Here is a 21,992-nt window from a genome sequence, read left to right as displayed (position 1 = left end):
TCAACCAAGACCTAAGGACCAGGTGAGCTTGAGGGTTACGCAGCCTGTGGGAGGCACTTCTGGGTTCCTAATGAGTGTCTGAACTCAGGCATCTGACTGCTTGGAACTCTGGTGGCAGCTGTGGCAGATGCCAAAGCTCCAGCCTGCTCTCCAGCAGCCAGGGGTAGAGCCAGGGGTAGAGCCAGCCACAACTGCCTGCCCCCACCAACTGACAGGAATTTCCATCCTTCTCAAGGTTACCCATAGTGTGTTAGGATCCACATCGTCAAGTGCCTTGGCATAGTCAATTGAACATAAGTAAACATCTTTCTGGAATCCCTTGTTCAAGCCAAGATCCATGTGACATTGGCAAGGATCTCCCTGGTTCCGTGTCCTCTTGTGAATGCAGCCTGAACCCTGGGCAGCTCCCTGCCAAAGTTACTGCTGCAACTGTTGTTGGATAATCTTCTGCAAAAATTTTACTTGCAAGTAATCTTGTTCTATAGTTTGAGCTTCTGTTGAGTCAATCTTCTGTGGAATGGGTACAAATCTAGATTTCTTTCTTTTTTTTCAAAATCTTGACCCTGTTTATTGATCATTTTTTCTTCTTTTTAAAATCATTATATTTGGGGCTCATACAGTTCTTATTGCAATGCATACATGCATCCATTGTGTCAAGCACATTTGTACATTTGTTGTCATCGTTTTCTTTCTCTCTTTTTAAAAATCATTTTATTGAGGGCTCGTACAACTCTTATTACAATCCATCCATACAGCCACTGTGTCGAGTACATTTGTACATTGGTTGCCACCATCATTCTCCAAACATTTGCCTTCTGCTTGAGCCCTTGGTATCAGCTCCTGATACAAATCTGGATTTCTTGCACTTGGTTGGCCAAGTAGCTGTCTTCCAAATTTCCTGTCAGAGATGAGTCAGTGCTTCCAGCGCTTCATCAGCTTGTTGACACATTTCAGTTGGTGTTCCATCAGTCCTTGGAGCCTTGCTTTTGGCGAATGCTTTCACTGCAGCTTGAACTGTTTCCTTTAGCACCACTGGTTTTTTGTTTGTTTGTTTCTCAAATAGATTTATTTTTGGAAAGGAAAGGATTGTGAGGAAAGAAGAAAACATGAGGTGAGGCAAAGCGCGGAATAGAAAATGCATCCAAATGTAAGCCGTTTTGCTAATTCTATTGCTGTCCCTATAGGCTCATCAATCCTAGGTTTCAGCCGCTTATACTGAAAAACAGAAAACATATAATAAAAATTCAAGAGGGTGACCCCCCAAGGACATGACACATCATGATAAACTCCAATATGAACAAAAATAAAAAATACCAATATTGGTGAAAGCCAGATCAGGCCTAACATGCATCAGAGTGGGGGTCAACTGACAAGGTTTTAACCATTCAAGTCTGGTTTATTATTTTGATCTCTAGTCATATCTCCAGTACACTCTACTTCATAGCCACTTTTCTCCCATCCCTCTGATATGGCCAGAGGTAAGCCACAGGAGGATCATTTCCTGTGTAGATTCCACAATGGTATCTTGGGCTCCCACTGTCATCCAGATTCTCACAATTTAGGTTCTGATACTATTCCCTTGTTCAGCTTCAGAGTTTATGACTTACAATCCTTGGGTCACTGATATTGGTGTGCTTCTTTCATGTGGATTTAGTTGACGCCTCACTTAGATGACTGCTCGTTTGGAAACAAGCCTTTAAGGCCCCAGATACTATTTAATCTGATAGCTGGGCACCATCTAATTTCTTCACCACACTTTTTTTTTCCCACCACACTTTTCTATAGCACTCATATCTTCTGTGCTCCCTTCCTGAGGGGGAGTATTGAGCAGGGACATGAAGTAAGAATTAATTGTTCTAAAATTGGAGCTAGGATTTCATGAGCGCCCCAAACCCATTCCTGGACCTATGTTTGTTTGCCTTGGCTCCCTTTCACATCCTCCTTGTTGATTTATGGTAGAGAGTCTTATCGGATCATCCCTGGGGCATAAAGATCTTCCATTAATATTGTCTTTTATTAGACCCTGGCACTAATTTTTCAATGCACCGTTGAGAGAAGGATATTGGGCCAATGTTGACTAATTCCATATCGCAGTATCTGAATTATTCACTTGTACAGAATCAATCTAATAACACTATTGGTTCTTGCTCATATGCTACCTGAAAGGGGTGGAATGTGGACTGGTTCTTTTTGGCACGGTGACTCTGTATTCGTGCCATCTTCTTTGGATGCTTCTTGCATCATCCAATAGTTTGCACATAGAATCTTCCAATATTGCAGCTTGAAACTTCAGTTATTTTTCTTGACTTCAGTTTAAGATATGCTGAGCGTGTTCTTCCCTTTTGTTTTGTTGTTTTTTTAACTCTCGGTTTTTGCACATTTCATTATAGTTTTTGGCTTTGTCTCCTCGAGCAGCCCTTTGGAATTTTCTATTCAGCTCTTTGACTTCATCATTTCTCCCATTTGCTTTAGATACTCTGTGATCAAGGTCAAGTTTCCAGGTTTCTTCTGACATCTATTTGATCTTTTCTTTCTTGCCTGTCTTTTTAATGACCTCTTATTTTCTTCATGAATTATTGGTCTTGATGTCCTCCAACAGCTTATCAAATTTTCAGTCATTAGTGATCTCTGCGTCAAATCTGTTCTTCAATTTAAGTGGGACAGACTCAAGGTCATACTTTGGCTCCTGTGGATTTGTTTTAATTTTCTTCAGCTTTCTTCTGAATTTACGTATGAACAATGGCCTCTTCCACAGTTGGCTCCTGGCCTGGTTTTAGCTGCTGATATTGAGCTTCTCCAAGGTCTCTTCTCACAGAGGCAGTTAATTTGATGTCTCTGGATTCCATCTGGAGACGTCCATGTGAATAGTCGCCTTTGTGTTACTAAAAAAACGTATTTGCCGCGAGCAAGTCCTTGATTTTGTAAAAGTCTATCTCGAGCCTTATTTCTATCACCAAGGCCATTTTTTTCCAGTTACTGTTCCTTCAGCTTTGTTTTCCACTTTCGCATTCCAGTCACCAATAATTATCAATGCAAAAAAAAAAATAATTATCAATGCATCTTGATTGCATGTTTGACCAATTTCAGACAGAAGTCGTTGGTAGGATTATTCGATTTCTTCATCACTAGCTTTTGTGGTTAGAGCATAACTTTGAATAATAGTTGTATTTATTAGATTTCCTTGAAGATGGATATAACCCTCTCACAGACATCATTGCACTTTATGATGGATTTTGCAATGCGCTTTTTGACAATAAATGTCACACTATCTTGACCAGGGGTCCTCAAACTGTTTAAACAGGGGGCCAGTCCACTGTCCCTCAGACCTGTTGGAGGGCCAGCCTACAGTTAAAAAAAAAACTATGAACAAATTCCTATGCACACTGCACATATCTTATTTTGAATAAAAAACAAAACGGGGCAAAAACACCTGGCAGGCCAGATAAATGTCCTCAGCGGGCCACATGTGGCCCATTGGCCATAGTTTGAGGACCCCTCCTCTTGATGGTGTTATTCTGGGCATAGTAAATCATGATTCTTAAAATTCAAAATGGCCAATACCAGTTAATTTCCAGCTCACTAATGCCTAGGCTATTGATCTTTCTGCATGCCATTTCAATTTTGACCACTTCCAATTTTCCTAGATTCATACTGTGCACATTGGGAGTTCCCATCATTAGCAGAAGTTTGCAGCTGTTTCTCCTGACCTAGAGTTTTGCTCCTCAGCGAATGAAGACCTGGAAGGCTAGACTCCCGCAGGCTTTAGCCGACTCACATCACTGAAGTGGACAGCCAAGTCCTTCTCCATGAAATCTGTTCACATAGGGTGACCCTGCTGGCATTTGAAATACCAGTGGCATAGCTTCCAGCATCACAGCAACACACAGCCACCACGGTATGACAAGCTAGTGGTGCCTATTTTATGGTAATATGCCATTATCCTCCTTTTTATTTGCTGTGAGTTCCCTAGCCTGTATATGTTAAGGAAGCATTATTAGTGTTGGGTGTATCTGGGGTCACAACCATACCAGAGAGCATGACTCAAGTCACAACCTTAGTCAAGTCATACCCTCACCTTACTCTGATGTAAAAGAAGTTTCCTTTAAAGGGGGATATGCTTCCCATATAGAGAGATGTTCTGGCAAGACTCTCCCTTGCTTTGGATTTGGATTCAGCACCTGGCTCATCATCATCTGACCTCCAGTTCTTGGAGTTGCTAACAACCCATCGGACCTACCAGTTCTACAACTTGTCAACTTATGCAGCCCTGTGAGCCAGTAGCCTGCCATCTCAACTACCGGTTGTTGGGACTGGCCAACTTCTGAAACCCTGGGAGCCAATATTCTATTGTCTGTCTGGCTGACTGTGGCTTTTTCAGCTCCTGCCACCACATGTTTCAGAAGAAGCCTCCAGTTTAACATCTGACACACAGATGACTTGATAGCCTTCACAACCAGGTGATCCAGTTCCTTAAGAAATCCTTCTCTCTGTATCTATGTAGTGTGATAGCATGGGTTGTCCAGGGAAACAAAACCAGTGACAGGCATCTATGTGTAAGAAAAAACTTAATATCAGGAAGTAATTTTATGTCAAGAAGGCATCTCAGCCCCGTTCAAGTCCATGGGCCTGGTTCTAGTTGGAACTCTCTTTAAGACTCATGTAACAGCAGGCAGATGACAAAGCAGGGAAGTGGGAAGCAGGGAGAGCAGCGTCTGGTGGGTGGAGTCATGTAGATTCAAAGTAGGTGGGAGCATGGCAGGGCTCCAACAGTTCAGTCAGCTGTCAGCGGCCCACATGACTACACCTGGAGGCAGACACAGAATCCAAGCAAGGAACATGGAGAGGGCAAGAGAGAGGGGTTCCCAGTATGTCTCTTGTAAAAAGCCACATTCCCAAGGAAGCTGGTGGATAGGTTGGAAGCCATTCCTACTTCCAAAGAGACTCAAGTTGACAAAATCTAACCATCACATATATCTATATATAATATGTGCATACATATGTACACTAGCTTTGCTTCTCTGAAAAATACCACCCTAAGATAATAGTGTTCATTCTTTATTTTCTCTGTGAGTATAAACACAGAAACAAAAAATAAAGCACGACAATTATAAGCAATCAAAAAATTCATGAAAGTGGAATTAAAAGATAATGAATTGGGGAGAGGATAAAGAGGAACTGATAGAAAAGATTTCAAGATGAAAGAAAATGTTTGGAAACTTATTGTGGTAGCAACTGCACAATTATGCTTGTTCTAATTGAACCATGGAATGTTATATCTGTAAGAGCTCCCAATAAAATGATATTTTTTAAAAGAGAAAGAAATGAACAAAAAGATGGAATTTTTCCCATGAACTGTTTAGAAGTCCTCTCATGTTTGTGTTTCTATATTTAACATCTCAGAAAATGTTTACAGTTAATCGTCTTTATATCTCTTTTTTATGCTGCCCCCCCCCACACACACCATCATTTAATTATCCAGTTCATGCTGTCACATTGGTTATGTGAGGTGTTTGTTTCTACAATTTGTTCACTACGAGACTTCTGCTAGCTTTCGAGTAGCTATCAGTTCTCCATCTTTTCCACCAGGTACCGTGGATTACGGGCTGCTACCTCACCAGCCATTGCGTGGGAGACGATGAGATTGTGTCTGCTTCCTTAGTCTTGGAAACTACACTTTAACTCCATCTTATGTAGTGTGGCTGAGTTAGAATTTACTTGATGGCAGTGGGTTCGGGTTTCCTTTTATCACCATTCCCTCCTTCCTGTGAGGTGGAGTGAGCCAGGACACTCAAGTGAAGGAGAAACTGAATGGAGACTCTTGCCCATAAGCTTGGGTTTAGCGGTTGTCTTAGGTTTTTGGTGCTGCTGTTATCAAGAATACCACAAATATGTGGCTTTAACGAACAGAAATGTCTTTTCCTCCAGTTTCAAAGGCTAGATGCCTGGGCAAAGGAACCTCGCGGTTGACCTCTTTGGGAGACTCCATCATGGCGGTAAAAGCTCGCACATGAGGGGAACTGGGCTTGGGCTTCCAAGAGCTTGCTGTGTGACCTTGGGTAGGTCACAGGCTCTCTGCTCTTAAGTTCAGAGCCGGTCCTTATCGCAATTATGACTCACTCCGTAGCTCTTCCTCTTCGCATGGCCTTGTCCCGAAGGCTCTGCGATATTTTTTTGAAAGAATGGATGGGCCAGGCTAACGGCCTGACCAAACGTAACGAGCCCAAGGTCACAGGACAGGTAAACTAGAAAGAACCCAAACTCCTTTTTTTCCACGGCAAAGCCCCTCTTCGTTCTTCACACCGGACTCATTTCCCATCCTGCGCATTTTCCCACGGCGGAAGGATCCCTCCGGGAAACCGCTAGAAGCAACTCCGACCAAAATCCTGGTGGAGCTACAAGCGTTTTCAAGGCCAGCAAACAGGCCTAACTTGGTAACTCCGAGAAGGGCGCCCCGCCGGCTCTCGACACCCCACTCTCGGGGAAGGCTGGCGGTTCTTCTCCCTCATCGAGGAGTCGTGGCCAGAAGTCCTCCAGGAACCTTCCCGCCTCAGGCTGGTCCCGGGGATTCTAACGGAGTTGCCCTACGGGGGCGGAGCCAGGCCGAGGCGATGCACGATTGGCCAGGCCCAGTCGGGGGCGTGGCCTTCAAAGTGCAGGGGGCGGGGTTGGAAGTCGGCGACGTCCCATTGGCCGCGTGGGTTCGGGGGCGGGCCCGGGGCGGGCCGCCGGCGGGCGCCGACACGAGCCTCCATAAAAGGAAGCGGCGGGGGGCTGGGGCCCCGGATTGAGCCCTCCCCGCCCGGGGTCTCGGCGCGCCGCGGTCTCTGGAAGGCCTGGACGCGCTCGCCACAGGCCGGGCCGCCGAGCGGCCGCCGCGCTGAGGAGCCTGCGCGGGCGGGAGGCGGCGGCGAGGCCTGCACGCCCTCCTGCAGCGGCCCGTCCGCGCGCTCCCGGCCGCACCATGGCCCTGAAGGCCGACGGCGCCGCGCTCGACTGCTTCGAGGTGACGCTCAAGTGCGAGGACGGGGAGGACGAGGCGGAGGCCACGGTGGTGGCGGTCATCCCGCGGCCCGAGCCCATGCTCCGAGGTAAGAAAGGGGGAACCCCACTTCCGCGTCAGGGGCCGGGGCCCGGCCTTCCTCTTGCTCCGCCCCTACTGGGGTTTGGAATCTCGGGCCTCCCTGGGTCCTCCCTGCCCCCACGCGCGCCAGTCAGGAGCCTGTGTTCCTCACCCCGGATCTTCCGGTGCCCAGCGCCCCCACCCCGGTCCCAGCCCCGGAGCCAGGCTCCTGGGTGCCCGCTGCAGGCAGGGGGCCCGGCAGGGTGTGGGGCCGAGGGACCCCGAGGCCCACAGGTCCGAGACTGGGTGCGGCATGCAGGTGTGCGGAGCGCTCGGTGGATCTGAGGATGGTTTGTGCGGGCGCCTGGGGCTTCCCCTGCCTGGGCGTTGAGCTTCCTCAAGCCACAGGTGTCGGGTTCTACTGCCTTGGGGCGAATGGAACGGTGCACCTCCTCTGCGTGGTGAGGTGCTTCCCGGCGGGGGCCTCGGCCACCCACGGAGGATGGCCTTGGGAGAGACTCCAGGAACCATCTGGAAATCCTAGCTTTCCCCTCCCCCCTGCCCTTCACCATTTCTTTGGACCCCGGGCTCTTGAGAACCAGAAGCAAACAAAGGGCATCCTTTGGGGGAAGACTTAATCGCTATAAAAATGCAAATAGCTTGATATTGTCCACTTACCTTTTCCCTTAGGGGGTATAGTACCTAAATGGGAGCCGCGCCTTGGAACAGTGGGAAGGCTGAGAGGGACACCACCGGTTCATTCATGTATATATTCCTTTAACCTCAGCCTGGCACTGTGGCCTGCCGACCCTGGACTGCCTTTCCATTCTTTTTGGAATCTAGCCTTATAAGCTATATGGGGTAGCACTGTGGGCAAAACATTGGGCTTCTAACCACAAGGTCAGTGGTTCAAACCTACCGGCCACGCTTGGAGAGAAAGCTGAGGCTGGCTACCCCCAGAAAGATTGCCAGTCCCAGAAACGACATAGGGTGACTGAGTCAAAACTGAGTGGGTGGCAGGCGGTCTGATATTGATTTCCATCTACATCCCAGCAGCCCAGAGGGGAAGCACTTGACTCCTAGCCTAAAGGTTTGAACCAACCCAGGGATGGGATGTCTGTGCGGAAAGGTTTGGTGATGGGACCTGGTACAAGGTCACAGCTTTGAAAACCCAGTGGAGCAGTTCCACTCCTCCGCAAACTCAGGGACACCGGGCGTTGGCATCATTCAATGGCATGGTTCTTCTCTTGCTTAAAAATAAAAGGACGCTATACCAGGCTGTTTGAGATGGGATGCATGCTAATGGCAACAACCCAAGTAGACAAGACCTTTCTCGGAAGCAGGGGTCAGACAGGGTTTTCTCCACACACCAGCCTTCCCTCCCTGGGTACCGGCCTTCAGTGATTGGTTTGCTAATCTGCTGCAATAGCCAGAGAACTCAACTGAACAATGCTTAGGACTGTGGAATCTTTTAGGGAAGTTCACAGCTTACAATTCAGGATGGGAAACAGCCTTCAGGGCTCTGCTCTCTCTGCGGCCAAGGCCCAGGCAAGTGTTTACAAAGCTGCTATCTCCCCACCAGCAAACCAATTCCCATCTTGTAAGCCTGGGTAGAAGTGCCCCTGTGGGTGTCTGAGACGAACTCTTTACCTGAAAAAGAAGCCTAGTCTTTGTCCTGGGGTGCAGCTGGTGGTTTCGGCTGCTGGTCTTGGCGGTTAGTATCAGTGAGTCACCACTGTGCTAGCCTGGGTCCCTGTTCACAGCTCCTTGTAGTTCTGCTGATAAATGTCCAAGGGCACACCACTCTGCCATAAGCCTCGGCACACAGGCTCTCGATAAAGGGTGGGTACCTGGGGGCAACCTACTCTGCTAGGCAGGGATCTTTAAGCTCTGCTCTGTGCCCTTGGTGCCACTGCTTCTCCATCACTTCTCCCTGGTTCACCATCTTTGGTGCCCCAGCTCTGTCTTCTGGACCGAGGAGATTCCGTGCAGGGATCTCGGGGTCCAAAGGACATGCTTCACTTCTGGCTCGCTCTTGATGGTGATCAGTTCCCCCATCCTGCTTCTGAGGCGGCTCAATTTAAGCCTAGCAGCGTGGCAGAACTGACGACTTGCCTCATTAAAGTCCCGTCCACCCTCAGAGCCAGTCCTTTGGTGGAAGTGGCAAAGACTGACTCAAGAGTGATGCAATGCGCTGCGTGAACCGTGGGAAAGGTGACTGCGACTTGTCACGGGAAGTGGAGGAAAGCCCAAGGAAGGTGGTACTCTGGAAGCCAGTGGAATGGGCCATCAAGTGAGGGAGTTTGTGAGCTGACCACACTGGGGTGAGCATCCGTGGCCCTGCTGTGAATTGGGAGGGGTGGGGAGGGGACAAAAGCCTGGCTGGAACTGGAAGGCCGGCCTCACAGACCATGGTCACAGAGTGAGTACGTAGAACGTAAGTTGGACCTAGATCTTTGGATGCCAAGCTACTACTTGCATCCATATCACATGCCACCTCTTCCATGCAGCCTTCCCAACTCCTCCCAATGGAAAGCGAGCCCTGCTCCCAGATTTTGAGCAAAGGGGCTTAAAATCAGTGGAGAAATGGGATTAAGAGAAACTGCCATCTTTTCGAGGAAGGGCTCCTGGTGGCATAGTGGTTATGTGGTTATGCATCAGGTCACTCACTAACTGCAAGGTTAGCACTTTGAAACTACCAGCTGCCGTGGTAGGTCAGCCATGGGGGCCATCACCTGGAAGGTGTCTTGGGCCAAGCCATGAAAGAAGGGGAGGACCCTTACAGGGGTGCCTGCACTGACTGCCTGTGCGTGACAGCTGGAGGCAAGCAGGATCACCTCCCGCAACTGCTGTCGAGTCGACTACGACTCAGAGCAACACTGCAGGACAGAGTCACTGCCCCTGTGCATGCTTTTCTGAGGCTGTTTGCCTTTAAGTAGAAAGCCTCATTTTTTCTCCTGAGGAGCGGCTGCCGATTTCAAACTGCTGACCTGTGGTTATTAGCTCAGCACAACACCACTCCGCCACCAGGCTCCTTCCTTCCGTAAGAGAGATTTGTCTAAGGGAAAGAAAAACCCAGCATCTCGCTGTGGTCCTGGCCTTGATGGAGAGATGTACGGGTGTGGGCTGGGGCTGCTCTCCACGAGGCCAAGGCCAGCACTGCAAGGCCATCAGTGGCTCCCAGGGAGAGAGATGCCAAGTCTTATTCTTTTGAAGAAGCAGTTTAACCCTGTGCTACAGGGTCCCTATTAGTCGGAACATAGCTCTGGTGGTATAGTGCTTACGCATTGGGCTGCGATCCACACGGTCGGCAGTTCAAAATTACCAACAGCTTCCTCAGGAGAAAGACTGGGTTTCTACTCCCCCAAACAAGTGCCATTTCAGAAACCTCCAGGGGGTCCTGCATTGACTTCCATGTCAGTGAGTGAGTGAGTAGTCAGAAGGACTCAGTGCAGAAGCTAATCAAAAGGTTGGCAGTTCAAACCCAGTGACCTGTAAAGATAACTGCCCCGAAACCCCCATGGGGCGGGTCCTGTCTCGTCACTTGGGTGGTTATGAGTCTGGGCGGAGTTGGGGCGCACTGCCGCCCCAGCAGGAGGGAAAGACTGCACAAGGATGGGCCGTTCCCCTAACAACACACACACCCTGCCCAGCTTGAGGGGTTGTGTTGTAATCCTCAGCTGAGGACACCTCTCCTGATACCGCCCCTCCTGTCCTCACCCTCCACAGTGGCCCAGCAGGAGAAGACCCCGCTGCCTAGGCCAGGCTTTCTGGATGCCATCAGAGATGTCGCTGAGGAGCCCAACCAGCAGATGTCCTGGGAGCAGGAGTTCCTGGTGGGGAACAGCCCTGGGGGCAGTGGCCGGGCGCTGTGCATGGTGTGTGGGGCTGAGATCCGCCACCCCTCTGCGGACACGGCACGCGCCCACATCATGGAACAGCATCCCCACACCCTGGACCTGAGCCGGGCTGAGAAGAGCAACATCCTGGAGGCCTGGAGTGAGGGCCTGGCCTTCTTGCATGAAGTCCACGAGGTGCAGCCTTCTCCAGCCCACTCAGGTAGTTGGGTCTGGGGGGAGGTCAGGTGCGGCAGTGGGTACTGGAGGACTACCAGGCTCAGGGGCACTTGTCCCTTTTCATGTTTAGGCCGGGATATGGATGTAGACCCGGATCTTAACCCAGACCCTGCCAGGGTACCAGCTGAGATTGTTGTTCTCCTGGACTCTGAGGATAACCCCTCCCTCTCAACCTTCCCTAAAAGGATCCGGCCCAGGGGACTCCGCCCCCTTGATATTCCAGGTCAGTCTCCTGGGAAGTTGGGTTCCTGTGGCTGGGTGGCAATCGGAATAGAGCCTTGGGCGTGGGGTGGAGAAAGGCTGCAGGGCAGATACCTGCAGAAGTCCTGGAGGGTCCATGTTCCCACCTGGCTCCAGTCTCCGTGTTTCTGATTGCAGCTGTCCCCGCCACGGAACCAGCAAGTAGGAAATCCCGTGGTCAGAGGTGGAAGGAGCCCCCTGAGGAAGAGCCTGTTAGAAAGAAAAAGGGCAAATTTATGACCAAAAACGTAGACCCCATCCCAGGTAAGGGGGGTAATCTGGGCAGAAGCCATGGTACTTGGAACCCTCCTGAGGCTGGGTTCTCACCCCAGTGTGGTTGAGGGGCCCAGGCTCCTACCCTCACACTTCTTTTAACTCTCCCCCTTTCCAGATCCCCCGTTGTCGTTGTCACCTGACTTGCCCACGGAAACTTTTGAAGCCCCACCCGAGGTGCGCAGCTTCACTGATGGCAGCTTCCCCCCAGGCTTTGTCCTCCAGCTCTTCTCCCACACCCGGCTCAGGGCCTCCAAGAGCAGAGGCTCGCCCACAGAAGGTGACCCCACAAGAGACCTCAGCCAGCTGAAGAGCCCCTCTGCAGGTGAGCTCTCCCAAGGTCCCATCCCAGGACTCCATCCCTCTGAACCCTCCTCCCCAAAAGGGCTCAGGAGACTTCACATTCCTGGGCCCAACCTCAGCAAGGCTGCTCAAGGTGGGTGTCCAGGTCCCTGGGAGACAGGCAAGGCAAAGGAGCTTTTGTGAGACTTGTTAGGGAGTATCTTTGCATGGTTCATTAGGCTGGGCTGGGCCTTGGCTTCCCAAAAGCCTGCCATCTAGCTCCACCCACAGCCTGAGAGGCCCCTGCTTGGTGGGGGGGGGGGAGCACACCATTGATCTGTATTGAGAGTAGACCAATGAAGATCAGGAACCAAGCCCTCCTGGAGCTTGCTAATAAGGCACCTAGGGAAAGCAGGAGTGGCTTGTCTGTCTTTCCTGCCTTGTGCTACTGAATAGAATACACAGTTCATTTGGTCCTCAGGCGTACAGTTTTAAAAATAAAGACAGTAGCGTGTCAGAGTAGAACTGTACACCATAGGGAAACTACATATGCACATACGTGTATGAGTACACATGGGTTGTGCTCAAAAGCCCAAGGCAGGACTAGCCATCCAATTCATTTGGGTTGCAAACACAATCACACGCAACACTTGAAGACTAGTTTTATTTGTAAGCCATATACAGGCAGAGATTTGAGGTGAATTGGGCCCCTCTTCCCTACAGAGTCCTTAATGTCTCAAAGCAACCCAGTATGAGCCCAAATTTGTAAAATACACGTGAACCGGAATAATAGCCGGAACAGGAAGATCTGTCTGCCTTAGAATACGAGGGCAACCCTGTGTGCTCCAGGGAAGTGGAACCTCTTGAGCAGCCGGGTCAGAATCAGTGGGACCTGGTTCTGAAATGGTAGCTGCCCCCCCTTTGTATAACCACTCCTACAGTCTACCAATAATACAGCCTCCCCTGTGTTCCCGTAGGGGCTCCCTTCGCCTCCCAAGCCAGACCTTCAACCCATAATCCTTCCCCTCCCCCCTCTGGAGAGTATTCTGCTTTATTTGGATTTTTTAAAATTGGGGTCTGTTCCAAGTTTGCTATGGCTGGTGCAAACCCTCCTTCGTTTTCTTTTTCTTCTAAACAGTTTTTTTGGCTCTTAATCCACATAACACAATTCCATAGTTTCATCATAACAAGAAGAGTTGTACAACCGTTACACAATCAACTTTATGTTTTTAAATTTATTTTTGGATCTGTTTGGTGTTTTTATTTTTTAAACATTTACTTTTAAAAATAATGTCATGATTTCATCCAGTAGAATCGTGATTATAATGTCTGAGAGTAAAGCTGCTCAAGGCCCTGGCCTGTGGCTAGAGGGGATCTGCTGGCATCTTAATATGACTACCGTAGATGCTCTGCAGATAGGTTTGGGGCGCCCGCTGCCCCCCACAGCCTTCTACAAATTGTGTGTGGGCCATTTGGACTCTTGATACCTTTCCCTTTGTCCTTCTTGAATTTGGTTACTGTCGTCTTTGGATCACTCAAGCTTCTTCCATGAGGACTTAGTTGACTCCTTGCTTAGATGGCTGCTTGTTTGAATACTAGCCTTTAAGATACCAGACACTATTTCAATTGGTAGCTGAAAACTCTCCCTCTGGACAGCTTTTCTTGGCTAGGTCTGTCCCTGGTGCTTGCTGGTCCAGCTGTCAACCAGCAGCTTTGGGTCAGTTCTTGGCCAGCGCCAGGGTTAAGCCAGAGTTATGACAGCTCTCAAGGGCAAACTGTTTTAATGGGCACCCTCTCAGCCTTAGAGTTAAAGCTCTTACTTAGCACAGCTGGGGCAGCTGCCGTTGCCAAAGGCCAGCTGTGCCCCAGGCTGCCACTTGGTCTGTGACTACTTCCCCTTTATGGGGCAACCTGTTCTGATGGGGACCTCCTGTCTGGAGGACCCCAAGTCTACCACATGGGTTGACTGTTCACTCACTGCCACCCCCATCATCTCTGGGGCCCTACTTACCCATGGCCATTGTCGCTGGTCTTGTAGCTCCTCAGCCTCCATCACCTCCCCTGTTTGCTGTGCTGTCTTGGTCTTCAGTGTTCCCAGCTCTCCCCGGGGCTTAGGAGGTTCTGAGCATGGACACCCTGATTTCAGAAACACTCTCCTCCAAGCCCCTGGTGATCCCTCAGTCATCTGAGACTGACCCCTTAGACTGGGCAACTCCTTGTCAGTCTCAATTCATGCCTTTCTTAAACTGACCAATCCCTTAGGTCAACTGTCAACTAGGCAATCGTGGTGAGTGAAGTGCAAACCAATTATGTAGACAGCAAACTGGTCAGTCATTGAAGCCTCTGGGTTGCGAACCAGCTGATCCTCTGGCAGATTGGGGCTCAAGCAATCATTTTGGGAGGATTACAAACCCAGAAAGGCCACATAGAAGAAAGTTAATGTTTTCAGCGGGCCTCTCTTTGAAATGCCTTAGGGTAGACTTGAACTCCCAGCCGGTCAGTTAACAGCCAAAAGAGCATTCCTTTGCTCCATCCATGCACACCCTTCAAACCCTGCCTTATAACAACTAGGGGAAAGCCCCATAGTCTCACCACCATGGACCTGATTCCAACAGTCTTGTGCCCATCCTGGGACCAGAAGGTGTCCCACAGGCAGAAGCTGAGCCTGGCCCTTCCTTGAATGCTGCTGACCGCAGCCCAGGGCTTCGGGAAGGAATGAGTGAGAGACCTGGGGGCGCCTGTTTTCTGTCCCAGCGCACCTACATCGAGCATTGGGGTTCGGGGCCCCATAGAAACAGGGCAGGGCTCTTGCGTGAAGGCAGGGGGGTTGATAAGGAGCCCCTCTGATCCGAATCAACCCACCAGTCTTCACAGAAGACTTCCTACAAAGCTCTTCTTCTTTTTAAATCATTTTATTGAGGACTTGTACAACTCTTTCATCACAATCCATACATACATCCACTGTGTCAAGCACATTTGTACATTTGTGCCATCATCACTCTCAAAATACTTGATTTCTACTTGAGCCCTTGGTATCAACTCCTCATTTTCCCCCTCCCTCCCTGTCCCCCTCATGAGCCCTTGATAATTTTATAAATTGTTATTATTTTGTCACGTCTACACTATCTGACATCTCCCTTCACTCACTTTTCTGTTGTCTGTCCCCCAGGGAGTGGGTTATATGTAGATCCTTGTAAACGGTTCCCCCTTTCTACCCCACCTTCCCTCCACCCTCCTGATATAACCACTCTCACCACTGGTCCTGAAGGGTTCATCTGTCCTGGATTCCCTGTGTTTCCAGCTCTTATCTGTACCAATGTACATCCTCTGGTCCAGTCAGATTTGTAAGGTAGAATTGGGATTATGATAGTGGGGGGCAGGGGAAGCATTAAAAAACTTGAGGAAAATTGTATGTTTCATCGTTGCTACCCTGCACCCCGACTGGCTCGTCTTCTCCCCGCGTATGAGCAACCCCTCTTGAGATTTTGTCTTCCCACAGTGGCCTCTGCTTTTCTACTCCGCAACCAAGCGCCACCCGCTGCCTCTGAGCCCAGATTGAACCCACTGAGTATCTGCATATGTGGCCTCCTCTTCCCTCCCCCACACCCGCCATCTCCCGAGGGGGTCTGTGTTTGGCAGGGACTTGAGTATTTCCTGAGGCGCCTCATCCCCTGCTCTAGATGGCCGGCCCCTTCCGCTGTTCAGTGCAGGGGCGGGGAACATTTTTATGCCAAGGGCGGTTTGGACATTCATAACTTCATTTGTGGGCCCTACTGGCCACACAGTGAATTAACTCAGCCCTAGTGTGGCTGGAACTGCTGGCTGAGGGGGGCGTGTGATGTGAGCTGCTATTGACGATGTCCGCCCCTGCGTGAGTGGGTCTGCTGCTCCCGTTTTGGGAAGGGAACCTTCATTCTGAGGTCTGAGCCCTGTGCCCGAGCTCCCGGACCTGGCGCCCTCGGGAGATGAGACGCTGGGCGGGTTTGGAGTGAGTGGGTGAGAACGAGTTGGCTGGGTGGAGGGGAGCCTTCTGAGCAGAGTTGGGACTTAGCCTTTGTGGAGCTGGCCTGGAAGACTGCAGGAGACCCCAGACGATCCAGCAGCCCCCAGTGTCCCTGAGGGAAGCAGTGCAGAACATTAAGCTAAGGCAGCTGTAGTCTCCAAGATGCCCATGGAGGACAGGTCAGTTAGGCGGTGAAGCAAATGAAGGGTGGAGGGGCAGAGCCTGGGCTCTAGGCCAGTGCTCTGCCTAGTTCAAGAACCCACATTTGAGCAAGGGCTTCAGAAGCCTCCTCACCTCCCTCAACTCTTGCCAGGATGCCCAGATCTTGTCACTGTACGGTGAGAAGTCAAGTCGGGATGTCTTAAATAGGAAGGAGACAGCTTCCCCCCAAAATGTTAAAGGCCCGGGGTTTAGAAGTTGTAAACCGTCAGTCCAGGTGAGAGGCAATGAGGGAAGTCTCGTAGAACTTTGTACGGGCCTCGCAGCATGAGAGTGGAGGAAGGGGGTCCTGGGCTGGGAGAGGTGTGTCCTAAGGGCCCCCTCACGAACGTTGAGAACAACAACTACTATCTCCCTGGGGCTGCAGTAGAGTCGGCCCCAGAGACCTGGCATGGGTCCTTGACCAGGCCCAGGCTGTTCCCACAAAGGGTGCGTTTGCCCGCATGCCGCTTCCAGTCTGTCTGTCCCCTGCTGTGCAGTCAATGTCCAGCATCCTCAGTGAGGACCGATTGGAATGGCGGGTGACTAGTAGCTGCCTTCACTGGTCTCTTTCCTGGTGACCTCCTAGCCCTTCCTCTGACGCAGGTCTTGGGGAAAAGGGGCGGTGGTCTCCATCTACCCCAGCTGCAGAAGGACCAGTGAACTTACATGTGGTAGGAAGGAGGCTGTTGCCTGGGCAAGGACACACCCACTGGGCCAGGGCTCTGGCCTCCTCACGGTCGGTGGTCCCGTTTCACAGATGCACCTCAGATAGCTCAGGAAGCCTGGGCGTGTCCACCTGCTGGGGGCCCCCAAACTGGTTGGCCACCAGAGACCAGCCTTCAGCCCTCTCGCTGGAGTCCCTTCCCCCTGTGAACACTGGACATTGCAGATCTTTCGTATCCACTTTCTCATGGCTTTTCTTTCTCTCTTTGGCCCCTTCCCCTTCTCTAGCCACCATTCCACTTGTCCCCTGGACCCTGTCAGCTCAGGGGGAGAGCGCTTCTATACCAACTGTCTCCGATTTCTCTGGAATCTGCTTGAGTCAGACGTTGCCCTTGCCCCCATGCTGAAATTGCTGTGGTCGATGTGCAGTCCCTTCCCCGCTGGATCTGGCAGTTGGGGTGGACCTCCCCAGGGACGCACTGCCTTTGGCCACCTTGCTGGGTGATTATTCCTGCCCTCCTGGCCCCTGCTTTCCCCATTCTCCTAGGTCACGAGCACAGTCACAGATGGCCCCACTAGTTGGAAGTATCTGGCTTCCACGGTTTGCAGTGTGAACCCCTTTGGGTTGAGTCAGGAGGGGAGCTTGTCCCTTTTACTGCCTCATCCCCGACCCCAGCACAAGTGTCTGGCCCCAGTGGATGCTGCTTAAGGGGCAGGCTCAGCATTGGGCTGCTCACTGCAGCTGTACCTTGGGAGAAAGACGGTAATCTCAAAGACAGCCCAGAAACCCTGCAGAGCCGTTCTGCTCTGTCCTGCAGGGTCGGCTTGAGTCAGTGGGTTCTGACTGGGTTCACCGAGCTGGATGAAGGCGTGGGTGAGTCCCTTGCCTGCCGCGGGCCAGGCCCATCCTCCTTCCCGGGTGGGCACATCCTGAGTCACAGTTGCAGTGCCTTGGGTGCGTTTCCCAGCCTCGTAGACAGTCTCCTCGGCCCTCAGTGTCGGAAGTGGAATCACCCGGCATGGGGGGAGGGAACTCGGTACTGGGCATTGTCTTCTGTGTGAGGAGCTGTGAGCCCGACATCTTGGGTGTGGTGACCCTGACTCTGCTCTCTCCCCCACCCCTGCCCAGCTCCCCCTCCGGGGCTCCGCGGGACACTGGACCTCCAGGTTATTCGGGTGCGGATGGAGCAGCCTATTCAAATGCAGAAGGAACAGCCACCAGCCACTGCTGTCAGCTTCCTGCGGGACTGGCCTGCAGTCCTAACAGAATCTAGCACCCTGGGGCTTGGGGAGCCCAAGGCCAAGGGTGGGGTGTAGGTGCTGCTGTCTTGGGAGAGAGAGAGAAGGCGGCATCCTCTTTGGATTCAAGTTTGGAGCTACCCCGCTTGGCTGCCTGGTGCAGAGTGAAAGGTGCCTGGGCAGGGGTGGCTGGAGCAGTCAGAGCTGGGCGTTGGGTGGGTTGAGAACATCCAGTAATCCTTTTGTGTACCCAGACCTCCCTCTGTCCCAGTCATGCCCTCTGCCCCTGTAGACCCCCACCAGAAATTCTCCCTTGGCACAGTGCCTTACAGAAGAGGTGGTCTCGGGGTTTGAACTGAATTCCACTACCTCGAAGGACGCCTCTTTCCCCTCTCGGGTAGGCTCCATTACCTCTTCCCACTTCATCCCAGCAGGAAGTGAAGACCCGCCCCCTGGGCTCCCCTCACTCCCCTCCTGAGCTCCCCCTCAGTCCCTTCACTCCCATTGTATATATCTTCTTTGTTGACAATAAATTATTTTTTTTTTATTAAGAGCTCGCGATGGACCCTCCTTGGGAAGGAGTTTGGGACAGAAGAGTTGCGTGTGCCGTTGCTCGGGGGAGGGTGGAATAGGGTAGATGGGCTGGTAGCTCCCCTGGAGCCACTAGCAGGGAGAAACAGCAGCGGGACTTAGCCTGGCACACCTGGGCCTGTCTCCAGGAGAGAGCTCCAGGGGTGCTCACACCAAGGTGCCAAGAAGGAATGGATCCTTCGAAGTGAAATGTTTGCACTGCTTCACTGTCAGTTTGTGGTACTGTGATCACTTGCGAATTGCTGTGAAGCTGGAAGCTGTGTCACTGGTATTTGAAATACTGGCAAGGTCACCCAAGGTGAACAGGTTTCAGCAGTGCTTCCAGACTAAACAGTGTGGAGGAATGGGCTGTGCAGGTCTGAGGAGTGAACGCATCATTTTTTTTTTCCATTTCTTTTTAAATTTTTTTTTATTTTAACAATTTATTAGGGGCTCATACAATTCTTATCACAGTTCATACATATACATACATCAATTGTATAAAGCACATCTTTACAGTCTTTGCCCTAATCACTTTTTTCTCCTCTTTTCTTTTTTTACATTTTATTAGGGACTCATACAACTCTTATCACCACCCATACATATACATACATCAATTGTATAAAGCACATCCATACATTCCCTGCCCCATGAACACATCATTTTAAGGACAGTAGAACCTTGTCAGATACTGAAAACCTAACACCAAAATTCTCACACCTGGAGCAGCATCCCACATGATGAAGGGAGAAGAGAGATTGTCCAGCATTTGATCTTGCGGGATCCACCATCCGCGAGAACAACGTAAGAACAATCGGGAGGCCAGAGGACCTGTTGCATTAGGTTAGCCTGCGGCACAAGGTCCCTTTTACTGTGTCCATGAGCAACGCTATCACTTTGAAGACGAAGGTGCTCCTGGTCCGAGCCGTGGTGTTTTCGATCTCATCTGCGTGTGACAGTCATTGAATGCAGAGGCCCGAAGAAGGAGTGCATGGGAAGCATGGTGCTGGCGGAGAAGAGGGAGCATTCTTTGAGCGGCCAGAACAAACAGCTGACTTGGAAGAAGGTAGCAGAATGCTTCTTGGCAGCAAGGACGGCCAGTCTGAGCAGGGCTCAAGCTTGGCAATTGTGGGGGAGGGGGCAGTGAAAGAGAAGACCCTTGACAAGCTAGATGGGCACAGGGGCTGCACAGGTGGGCTCATAACACCGGTGAGGGTGGTGCCAGGCGTGGTCGTTCGCTCTTTTTGATGAAGGGCTGCCGGGAGCAAGAACTGACACTGACAACCACCGCCCCTTAGGAGGATGGCTGGTATCCGAGTGACATCAGAAAGGGTGGCACCTGACTCCCCTCGCAGCAGTAGTGGGCTCCAGCCTTTGGGAGGCTGGCGCAAACCAGTTTGGTAGGTTGTTCGAGGGGTTGCCGAGTGCAGGACCACCTTGATGGCACCTAGTAATAACAAGAACAGGTGGGAGGTTTGGTGCCTGCCAGCCTGCGAGGAGCAGCCCATAGGGGTCTTAGGGTCAGGCTGGCCTGCTCCACCCTTCTGACTCAGTCCTCACCTGGGCTTCACTCCCAGAGCAGCCTGACCGTCCCCATTTCCTGAGCCATGACAACCCATTTGGGTCTCGTTGGTGATCCCTTGCCCTCTTTTTCAACATGAGCCCCCAGGTCAAGTCCGTGTGGGGTTTACCACCCCCACTTTGAAGATAGTGATTGGGGTCCCTGGGGGCAGAATGGCTCAAGCACTTGGGTGCTAATTGAAAGGTCCGCAGTAGGAACACACCAGCCACTCTGAACTCTAAGGGACCCCGGGCTCCCATGGCACCTTCCGAGTCCAGGAGCAGAGGTGAGTAATGCAGTGGGCCTTTAGCAACTGGGCTGCCTCACTGGGGGAGCAGGGTGCCAGGCAGCTGCTCCCCCACAGATGCAGCTCTCAGATGCGACACTACTGCAGCCAGAGGTGTGAGGTTGCCCAGCAGCCCTCTGTTACTTCAGGCCTGGGCATGGCCCCAGTGTTTTGTGGGCTTACCTGTGCTGATGCCACCATGGCCCAGCTGTGTCCAAACCAGGTGTGAGGGACCACATAGTCCAGGGGGCTCCTGTGAGTTGGTCCTATCTCCCTATCTGACCAGCTTGAGGGGTAAAAGTCCCTAAGCACATGTGGCATGCCTTTCTAGAGAAGGTAAAGAGGAAAATGTTGAACATTTTGATCAAAGATTCTGTAGCAGATCTTGGTCAAGCAGCAGAAAGTGCAGAATGGAGTTTCACATTTGTACACGAATCCAGACTTTCTGGAGCCAAGGAAGCTGGATGTGCCACCCAAACCAGGGCCCGCAGAGCACCTGAAGGGTTACCCAGCCATCTCCCTGAAACCGCCTGAAAACCTAACAGTAGAGTAGCGTCGCTGGTCAAGGATGTCCACCCTGTGCGACTGCCTCGCACCTGTGGATGAACTGGAGTTAAGGACGGAGAAGGAACCAGACTCAGGAAACGGCGGGAGAAAGGAAGCCGTGATGCGCAGGCTGCACTGAGTTGAAATAAACTGAATTGTTGAATGTAAAGCTGAAGATCTGCCGCAAACCTAAATTGATTAGAAAGCACTGCATGTGCGCGCGGCATCACCTTGGTGGTGTGGTTTTGTGTTGGGCTGTCATCCAAAAGGTCAGCAGTCGAAGCCCCTGTTCCTCCCTCCTGTGCTTCCTACTCCCATGGAGAGTTGAGTCTCCTAACTTCACAGGGCAGGCCTTCCCAGTCCAACAGGGTCCCCGTGAGCCGGCACTGACTGGATGGCAGGGAGGCTGGTTTGGGGAAGTGGGATTGAATTAACAGCCACTGAGACATCTGCTTGAGAATGCAGGGTGATGACAAATCGATGCAGGAGGAACCATTGGAAAAGGCTGGTGGAGACAGTTGGACAACATGAAAAGGGGATCGGTGGCTGTGTGGACATTGTTGAGTTGGCGTGTGGTCTCTTGTATAGTCTCAACAATGAAAGACACTGCGAAGATGCAGCAGCCAGATACTAGGCTAGAGCAGCGGTTCTCAACCTGGGGATCGCGACCCCTTTGGGGATCGAAAGACCCTTTCACGGGGGTCGCCTAAGATTACAACAGAAACATTGACCAGCACCACAGACACTTCAATTGGGTCAGCTTAGGCAATCCTGAGGGGAAAACTAACCAGGTGCAGACTCTGGGTTCTGAGCGGTCACACCCTGGCCAGATGGAGAGAACAGAGCTGTCACGGCCACTGCACACAAGAAGGCCCAAGATCCTGAGACATTTCTGTGAATCACTGTAGCAGGTGAACCATGGCTTCGCCAGTACCAAAAAGGACCCTCCGCCAGGGGGAAGTAGTACAGTCAAAACAAAAGCAGGCCAGTTA

At 51.3% G+C, this 21,992-nt stretch overlaps 1 protein-coding gene across 4 annotated transcripts; it reads left to right on the top strand.

Annotated features, from left to right (window-relative positions):
• Window positions 1-6,747: 6,747 nt before the first annotated feature.
• Window positions 6,748-18,588, top strand: SPINDOC (spindlin interactor and repressor of chromatin binding). 4 transcript variants are annotated; one of them, XM_075545560.1, is made up of 7 exons: window positions 6,750-7,088; window positions 10,790-11,119; window positions 11,207-11,359; window positions 11,515-11,640; window positions 11,768-11,974; window positions 17,617-17,672; window positions 17,928-18,064. In XM_075545560.1, the coding sequence occupies exons 1-6, from the start codon at window positions 6,962-6,964 to the stop codon at window positions 17,625-17,627; spliced, it is 954 nt and encodes a 317-aa protein (XP_075401675.1). In that variant the 5' UTR covers window positions 6,750-6,961; the 3' UTR covers window positions 17,628-17,672; window positions 17,928-18,064. The 4 variants fall into 4 exon arrangements, with proteins under 4 accessions (XP_075401674.1, XP_075401675.1, XP_075401673.1 ...); XM_075545561.1 differs by lacking the exon at window positions 17,617-17,672 and adding an exon at window positions 9,202-9,384 and having other exon boundaries at window positions 6,962-7,088; window positions 17,928-18,588; XM_075545559.1 differs by lacking the exon at window positions 17,617-17,672 and having other exon boundaries at window positions 6,748-7,088; window positions 17,966-18,588.
• The last annotated feature ends 3,404 nt before the right edge of the window (window positions 18,589-21,992 follow it).

This window comes from Tenrec ecaudatus, chromosome 4, assembly GCF_050624435.1.
Source record: "Tenrec ecaudatus isolate mTenEca1 chromosome 4, mTenEca1.hap1, whole genome shotgun sequence".
In the NCBI taxonomy this organism is placed as follows: domain Eukaryota; kingdom Metazoa; phylum Chordata; class Mammalia; order Afrosoricida; family Tenrecidae; genus Tenrec; species Tenrec ecaudatus.
Note: the sequence above shows the minus strand (reverse complement) of the source record. Positions and strands in the feature narration are given on the sequence as shown.